At 44.6% G+C, this 9,140-nt stretch overlaps 1 protein-coding gene across 3 annotated transcripts; it reads left to right on the top strand.

The window, feature by feature from the left end:
- The first annotated feature begins 240 nt into the window (after positions 1–240).
- Positions 241–8,744, top strand: pigo (phosphatidylinositol glycan anchor biosynthesis, class O). Of its 3 annotated transcripts, none has more exons than XM_005729189.2 (11): positions 241–321; positions 707–1,185; positions 2,495–2,638; positions 2,851–2,974; positions 3,179–3,338; positions 5,002–5,184; positions 5,331–6,927; positions 7,026–7,229; positions 7,660–7,841; positions 8,051–8,121; positions 8,226–8,744. In XM_005729189.2, the coding sequence occupies exons 2-11, from the start codon at positions 708–710 to the stop codon at positions 8,353–8,355; spliced, it is 3,273 nt and encodes a 1,090-aa protein (XP_005729246.1). In that variant the 5' UTR covers positions 241–321; position 707; the 3' UTR covers positions 8,356–8,744. The 3 variants fall into 3 exon arrangements, with proteins under 3 accessions (XP_005729246.1, XP_005729245.1, XP_005729247.1); XM_005729188.2 differs by having other exon boundaries at positions 241–438; XM_005729190.2 differs by lacking the exon at positions 241–321 and adding an exon at positions 468–600.
- The last annotated feature ends 396 nt before the right edge of the window (positions 8,745–9,140 follow it).

The raw sequence follows: 9,140 nt of genomic DNA, 5'->3' as shown, positions 1-9,140 counted from the left end.
AGTAGACAAAGCTATGAAATATCATTAAATTAAAATGTTTGTGACCATTATTGATATTTTATAATAACTTTTACAAAACTTATTTCTAGTCCATTCTCTTTTAAGGGTGGTTTCTCTGCAGAATTTCTGACGTGTTTAGCGATTTTCAGAGACGCGCTAAAGCCGTTGTTCCGTATATAGGAGGTCCTGTAAGTCACAGAGCGGGGCAACGCAAACGTATTCATGGTGTTACACAGAAAAGCGCCCGCCGTGCTCTTTCCACGCTAAGGTTCCTATCATCCACCAGTCATCTACTCTCATTGTACCGGAGTCCCAATGAAGGTGAGCGTGTTGCTCCGCTCTCTGTTTACCTGAGGCACCTGTGCTCCTGTGTTGTTAATACACACAGTCACCCCCAACGTCCGGCCGGGAGAGGACGAAAACTAGCTGCCACACAAGGTCAGTGACAAAAGGCAAAGCGAGCTAGCTTCTGCTAACAGCGTTAACTTAACCGTCATTCATGTTAGCCACCTGTGCGGCTTAACTGCAAAAGAGGTTTTAGTTGGAGCTTAAAATTTCAGTCACCTTACACGTTACCGGAATTATTTTCTTCTATAACAGGTGTAGCTCACAGGCAGCTGTTCCTCTCATTTTTGTGTGTTTGTTACCTCTATGTAAACCAAATGTTCCTGTCTTTCACCTGACCTGCTCTTACCTGTGCATGTAGGATGAAGGGGCTGCCTGTGCTGTCCCTGCTCCTCTGGATGTGTGCGGTGTTCTTCGTGGGCATCTACCTGTTCGTGGGTGGATTTTTGCTGGTTAGGTTGGAGGTTAACAGAACCAGCACCTGCGGAGACGTGCTCGAGCCCGGAGAGGAGCCGGTGGACTTCTGTCGAGCTCAGCCGCGCTTCCGCAAGGTTGTCCTTCTCATTATCGACGCCCTGAAGATCGACTTCGCCCGGTATGACCCCGACAAGACGGCACCACGACCTTATGAGAATAAGTTACCAGTGCTGGAAGAGACCGTGTCATCCAGGCCTTTACAAAGCCGCCTGTACCCCTTTCGTGCTGACCCACCTACGACCACCATGCAGAGGATCAAGGGGTTCACGACTGGATCTTTGCCGACGTTTGTAGATGTAGGTAACAACTTTGCATCCAGTGCCATCTTGGAGGACAATCTTATTCACCAGTTTGGACAAGCAGGTGAGTTATTACAAGTGTCTGTAAATTATAAAAATATAATACATTCATGTAAAGAGCTTTATGGGAAACATACAGATGAGGACAACGTTATGGGATGTAGGGATTTTTAGCAAAGCATTTATAAACTATAGCCTCCCAGAAAACAGACTTCTTTATTGAGCCATAGCACAAACCACTGCTGTGCAATGATGGGCTTTAACTTTGTAATGGTCAAAGCTTGTAAAATCAAGGTAAAACTAAGGGTTAAATATTACATTACACACAATATGACAACTGGGCCGTCACTTGAGAAAGCATCGTGCCAAAAACAACAAAAAAATTGTTTAGACTATTTGGTGTCAAAAACTTAAGTGAAATGTGAAGAGAGTCGCAGATTACAGAACAAGCCTTGCAGAGGTAGGAAGTAAATGATTTAAAGACTCTGGGGGGAAAAAAAACTAGTGAGTGATGTGTCTAAAGACCCCAAAACAACTGCCAGGACACCCATGACTGACTCAACCAAATTAGGAAGCCAGCAAAACTGGGTCTAGGTAATCTCTTTGTCTTCCAACACGACAGCATCTCAAAAGATGCATCGTTCCTGATGAACAACCTGCTCTAGAAGAAGTAAATAAAAAATCACTGACCTGCACAAAGACTCTGACTTGAATCTCATTAAAAATCTGTGGTGTGTATTGAAGCCCAAGGTCAATGCCAGGAGACCATAAAATCTGGAGGAGCTCGACAGATTTGTCAAAGAAGAATCAGTTAGGATTGCTCAGAAGACTTGTGAGCTTTGCTGAAAACTACAACAGATGACCACAGGCTGTTATCTGGCAAAAAGGATAAATAATCAACTATTAGCATCAGGAGGCTAATAATTTTGACCCTAATAGTGTTTGTCTGTGAAGGTTCTCAGTCATCCAGGTCATCGTAGTCAAAGGAGCTTGCAAAGAAAAGCGTCTGGACTTCTTTAAGTTACTTGAAGACGTTTCACCTCTCATCCGAGAAGCTTCTTCAGTTCTAAGGTCAAATGGTGGAGAGTCCCAGATATAAACCTAGTGGGAGTATCCCCCCACAGAGGGACAGGTCCTTTTGTCCTTTTGATGAGAGGTGAAACGTCTTCAAGTAACTTAAAGAAGTCCAGACTAATAGTGTTTGGTTTTGTTTCTGTGGGTAAAGTAAAATAATATAAGCATCAATGATTCTCTGCTCATTTGTAGACATGCTCTTTTGTGCCTGGCAATACCACAAATCTAGGACTTTAAAAACCAGAAAACCAACTGTGCCATCTGATTTTGCTCATATAAATCTTTCTGTCTCTCAATAGGCAAACGAGTGGTGTTTATGGGTGACGACACTTGGGAGAGTCTTTTTCCTAAGAAGTTTTACCGCTCTCTGCCCTTCCCTTCTTTTAATGTCAAGGATCTGCACACTGTGGATAACGGGATTCTCCAGCACCTCTACAACACTAGTATGTAGTTATTTAATATGCATTTGTTGTGCAATTAAAACGTACATTTAACAAATAGCGTCTGTTGCCAGGAAACTGTGCAAAATCAAAATAATTTTGCACCAACACTTAAGATGATCTTTATTAGTCCCACAGGTGGGAAACTTGTTTATGCGGTTGATGTATTTGTGTTTCATCTCCTTTCGTTTGTCTCTTGCTGTTGGTTTTAATAGTGGTGGGTGATGACTGGGATGTCGTAGTCGCTCATTTCCTTGGAGTCGATCACTGTGGTCACAGGTTTGGCCCGGATCACCCAGCCATGGCTGACAAACTCACACAGATGGATGGAGTCATCAGGTCAGGCTGTAGTACAGCTGCTACATGCTTGTTTCACACCATTATCCAGATGCAGCTTTATCATCAGCTGTTGCCACAGTGCACTTGTAGTGCTGTAGATATGTCATGATACCAGCGCTATTATTGTTATTGTTGGCCCAGATCAAGCAGTTGAGCATTAGAAAGCACCTGGCACGACCTGTGAAAACTCTGCTTTTCCTCTAGGTCTGTGATTGATCGTCTGCAGAATGACACACTCTTGGTGGTGATGGGAGATCACGGAATGACAGATACTGGAGATCATGGTGGAGAAAGTCAGAAAGAGACTGATGCTGCCATCTTCCTCTACAGTCCTTCTCCCATGTTTCATGGACCCCCATCACAGGTGGGTAGGATGCACCTTTTGAAACAGCCACAGCATGACAGTAGGATTAATTCTTATTTAAAACACAACCAATTCTACATCACTTGACTTTGTATAAAATATAAGAAATTAACACTGAAGACATACTGTCATAATCAAAACAAATCACTATTGTACGTTAACAAAGAAATTGCTAAATGACAGTTTTGGCCCAAGTGTATACAAGATCCATTAATTCATTTTGTGCTGCTTTTCTGGGTAGCAAGAGCAGCAATCCAAGCAGAGATGACTAGGCCTCATTCTCTAGCTCTCCTGGTGAGACACAGAGGTGTTCCAGAGCCAGCTCAGACACGCACAATCTTCATCGTGTCCTGGGCCTACCATGGGGTCTCCTCCCAGTAGGAGTTCCTAACCAAGGAAGCTACCAGGAGGCATCCTAGTTAGATGCCTGAACAGTCTCACTTAGCTCCTTCTGGTGTCAGGGAGTAGAAGCTTTATGCTGAGCCCATCCTAAATGACAGAGGTCTTCAACCTTATCTCCAAGACACCCTTTTGAGGAAGCTCATTTCTGCCTCTTATAGTCTTGATGTAATTTTTGTGGTCACTACCCAGGGCTTGTTCCCATAGACGATGGTAGGATCCATGAGTAAATTCAGGGTTCAGCCCCCTGTTTATGACAACAGACTGGTACAGCATCTGCATTGCTGTGGACACTGCACCGATCTGTACAACGTCTGCTCCTCTCTTGCGTCTACTTGAGGCACTAGATCATTCCCACTGATATACATATTATAGTGACCAGTGCTTATATCAGTAATTTAACTATCTAAAAGAGCCACTGAAAACTGCTGTAAAAGTCAGTTTAATTCAGAGTGAGAGTTAAGCACAGAACAAGAAGTTATGAGAGCACACTCATCATATTGTATCCTAGTAATGGGCAGTCACATGCTTAGTGGTAAGAACATTTCACTCTTGTTGCTTTTCAGACCAGCGTCATCAGTTATGTCCACAAATGAGTTAAAAAGGAAGAACAAAGTCAAGTCAAATATATAACTAACACAACTGCTTTCAGTTACTTGTGTGTTTGTCTTTCTCCTGTCTGCAAAGGCACATTTGCGACATGTCGATCTCTCAGAATCACTGCTGTAATAAAAACATAAAGCATTAAACCACTGATGCATGCCCATTTCTGTTCACGCTTGGCTGTGCAGTTCCCAGAATCCATTAAATTGATGCTGGCAGGTGGTCTCCGCCTTTTTTTCATAGATAAAAGTGGATCTCACACTAGAAAAGAGAGCTCAAGCACCGATTTCCATAATTGCAGCCTAACTGGAGAGCGATATCATGTGCCGTGGAAAGTCATTAGATGCAAGAGAGAAATTACACTGCTATTTTTTAAAAAAAAGGCAGAACTTAGACACTTTTTTTTTCTTCCCCCAAGGCATTTTGCCACTGCTAGGAAATATTGCTGTTATCAAGCACAACCCTGATTAAGAAAGGCTACAAGATAAAATATCACTCACTGAGTTTAACTGACAACCCAGCCTTGGAACAGCTACAAGTTATTTTGCTATGTGCTTAAAATATTTACTTCAAAATATCACAGATAAGGGTCAAAGCACACTTTAGATCATGAGAACACAGAATAATGTTATGTGACACAATCCCCCCGTTTATTTCCCAGAATGAACCAGATGTGGTGCCACAGACTGACCTGGTGCCCACCCTGGCTCTGCTACTAGGAGTTCCTATTCCATACAGTAATGTTGGGCAGGTTCTCTTGCCTTTATTTCCACCACACGAGCAGACACAAGGTGCAGTTGGAGGTCTCAGCCAGCTGGAGGCACTGTGGATCAACACAAAACAGGTATCTGCTCATCAAAGAACCGTCTAGAACACTTTTCGAGCATCTGTACACAGAAAAATGTTTTTATATATTCACATATCCTGGAGCCTTTTCAGGAGTTGTTGTTTTTATGGTTTGTGTGTTAAATTTTATCTCTGTTTCTGAAGGTCAACCGTTTCCTGGAGACTTACTCTGGCATGGCCAAAGACATCCCACCAGAGAGCCTCTCTCGGCTGAAGAGTGAATTTGCCCTCTTGTCTTCTGAGTTTCTCAGCACTGTTAGAGAGGGTCGTTCACCCTCCCCGCAGCTAGCCTCTTCTCTGCAGGCTTACCTCACCTCTGTCAGAGACACCTGCCGAGCCACCTGGGCCCGATTTAACCCACTGAAGATGGCGGCAGGCTTAGCCATCCTGGCATTTGCTTGTCTGATGTGTTTCATCTTGTCTGAACTGTCTCTAGTGCTGATCAGGGAGAACGGTCCATTACTGAAGGCCCCAGTTGTTGTGTCACTGACAGTGGGGGTTAGTGTGGCTGCTGCTCAGCTGCTCATACGGGGCTACATTGAGGTGATGTGGTGCCTTGCAGCTGCTGCTTTCAGCTCTGAACTCCTTTTCCTTTGGCGTTCACGCCAACTGAGCACCTCTACAGTGTCAAAAAACGGAACCAAAGCTCCAAAGCGTGTTAGCTGGCTGACCCTGCATTACCTCCTTGTCCCCTCTCTCTTGTTTCCACTCCTTCGTTGTGCCTCTCTGCTCTCAGACAGCTATGTGATTGCAGAAGGACGGGTTGTGACATTTTTGGTGTTATCCCTGGCCCTATGCATTCCCATCCATCTCAACTGGGATGGCCTACTTCTGCCCCCAAGCCATGACCCGTTGAAGTCTGCTGGGCTGCTGCCTGCCCCAGCTTTGTCTCCATCAGCTGTGAGGAAGGAAAGCAGCACCCTTCTAGCCTGCTTAGGAATACTTGTTGGCAGCCTCTACCTCTCCCTCTCGTTCCACGGCTGTCGGGAAGAGCAGGGCTCCTGCCAGCCGTCTTCATTTCTTTCCCCTCTTTCCCGGTTGCAGGACAACCAGCTGAAGAACCTCCATTATGTCCTCGCTGTCATTTCCCTTGGCTTGTGGACATATCTGCTAAGATGCTTTCTCTGCCACTATGGTAATCTGAACTCGTCAGGCGGGACGGTGTTTACAGCTCGCTGGATCCTACCGCTGCTGTCTGTGTGCCTGGGGCTCCACTGGGCTGTTAGCGCCACTCCGGAGGACAGCTTCAGGAATCTGGCTGAGCTGATTCACTTGGCACAGCTGGCCCTCCCCAGGGTCGCCTTCTGTCTGCTGGGACTGGGGCTTTTCCTGATCTGGCTAGACCCCCTCACTGTGTTTGTGAAGACTAGGACTCAGGCTTCAGCCAAAAGTTTGACTCTACCCACACCCCGTTATCGAGCAAGCATTGGCATCAGCCCCCAAGCTGAGCTGCACCACCTTATCCCACAGATCTATCAGCGCATGCGTCGTTCCCTAGATGATGGCGACCTGAGCGGGGCCAACGAAGTGGACAGCAGGCCTGCTGTGGAGGCCTACGGACTTGGAACAGTCTATTCTGCTCCTTTGCTGTTGTTTAGTGGGTTGCTGGGAATTGGTCTGCTGCTGTTGCACCCAGAGGGCATGGCTCTGTCTTTCCTCCTGCTGCTACTAGAAACGGGAGCTCTGTTGCACATTCACGCCTCGTCTACTACGCTTAGTGGCCTGCATGGAAAGTATTCTGGTAAGATGTTTGCATCGGATCTTTTAATTAATTTATTTTTAAGCCTATCAGGTTCCAGGTCTTAATCAGCTCACTGACTTCTCATTCTCCCCCCTCAGGTGGGTTTAATGTGCCTTGGACCCCAGTAGTGCTCTGGTCCCTGGCTGCCACGCAGTTCTTCCACGCTACAGGTCATTTACCCACCTTCCCCTCTATCCAGTGGGGTGCTGCCTTTGTGGGATTTCCTGAAGGACACACAGGGACCATACTCCCTGCCTCGCTGGTTACCCTTAATACTTTTGCTTCACACATTCTTTTTGCAGGTAGGAACCAGAGAAGCAAAAAAAAATGTTATTGTTCAAAGAAAAGGAAAGAAGTCATCATCCATTAGGCAAAGAAGGTTATTCTGTAAAACTAATGGGATTAATTTCATTAATTTGTGAAAAGCAGGAAAAGAATCATCATTTTACCTGTTTAAACCTTAACAGTATAATCGAAAATATATAAAATATCAGTGAACCCGTATGACACTTTCAGTCCTTTTTATTTAGTCATATTTGTAGTTTGTTACACATTTCAGTTTTAAATGATAAACAAAAACTTAAAAGTTATGTGATTCAAGAGAATGATAAAAAAATTCTAAAAAGCAGTTAAGTTAAATAAAGCAGCTTTGAAACCGTCTCTTCAGTGCTTAAAATGAATTGTGAGCTTGTGAAACGATGATTTGTTGTTGTTATTTCTCTTTGTCTTCAGTGAGTTGTCCATTGCTACTGTTCTGGCCCCTGGTTTGCGAGGTGCGTGGGAGCAGAGGACGAGCCTGTGGGGACGACGGAGAGGATGCTGTGATGGAGATGAGGCTGAGAGAAAACCCTCAGCTGTTCAGCTCTGCTCTTCTGCAACTCTCAACACGCTACCTCCTTATTCACGGAGCACAGGTATGTCCACAGACCTAGAATTATTTTTTTTCTCACATCCATTTAAGGCATATGTGAGCTGGGAAAGTCTTTCCTCAGTAGCAGATTTCTGTTGCATTTCTTTCTTGTCTTTTTTTTAATTTATTTAATTTTATTTTTTATTTAGTTCTGTTACACTTATGAGTAGCAGTATCACATCACACCACTCAGTCTGTCTGCTCACTTCACAGGTCTTTGCCTCAGTCTGTGCAGCTGCTATACTCAGGAGACACCTAATGGTGTGGAAGGTTTTCGCACCGAAGTAAGTGCCTGAATGGATTTTCCAGCTCATATGTCCGAAGGAGTTGCTGGAGCTTAATTTGGACTTGTTTAAACCTTTGTGTCTCTTCTGTTTTGTCCTTTCAGGTTAATGTTTGAGGCCTCAGGGTTCCTGGTGAGCAGCGTGTTCCTGCTGATTGGGGTCACATTAGTGCTGAGAGTAGATGTGGCTGTGGGCCAGTGGTTTAAAAGACTCATCCCAGATGTGTCCAGGTAGCGAAGGCACTGCTGCTGCAGCTGCTGCCTACCGGCACCCATCACAGCTCACTGTGCCCCAGAGGAAATGGACGTGGTGGTCACTAAACAGGATTTGTTTTTTCTTTTTCTTTTTTTTGAAAAAATGTTGCCAATAGTGATAAGGAAACCCCACTAACATGTCATGTGGCATGTCATACTGTGATTCTTGAGGGCTATGTTGTACATTACTGACCCTGAGGAACTTTCATATATCGAATCTCAGATTGACTAAATGTGCAGCGTTGGGACCTTTTTATATAGCAGTTTGATTGAACAACCCCAGGAATGAGATGAAGAACTGATAAAGGACTTTGAGACCCCCCTGTTGATTCTGTTCATCTGGGTGTAGCGTTTTTAGTGGGAGAAATGTTTCATCACTCAACCAAGTGACCTTTTCGGTGTCAGCTGACTGCAGGTTTCCCAACCTCATAAACAGTACATTTGCACAATGATTGAAACCAGCCCGCCGAATGAACAATGAACTCTGAGGTTAGTTATTTGATCATTAATATGCAAATTGTCATGACCATTGATCAACAACCACTGATCACTGAGTACCATTCACAGAGAGTTGGGAAATGGCTCCAATCCACAGCATTGTAAGATGGTGAAAGATGTACCCTTAGGCCTCCTCCTCAATTCAGAGATGGTCTTTCCCTTTTCAGTGGGCTGGTTTCAGTCATTGTGCAAATGTACTGTTTAGGGTTGGGGAATCCTACAGTCAGCTGAGACTAAAGAAGTCACTTGGATGATTGGCAAAATGTT

The sequence above is a fragment of the Pundamilia nyererei genome, unplaced genomic scaffold (genome assembly GCF_000239375.1).
Source record: "Pundamilia nyererei isolate P.nyererei 1_Seehausen unplaced genomic scaffold, PunNye1.0 scaffold00032, whole genome shotgun sequence".
In the NCBI taxonomy this organism is placed as follows: Eukaryota; Metazoa; Chordata; class Actinopteri; order Cichliformes; family Cichlidae; genus Pundamilia; species Pundamilia nyererei.
Note: the sequence above shows the minus strand (reverse complement) of the source record. Positions and strands in the feature narration are given on the sequence as shown.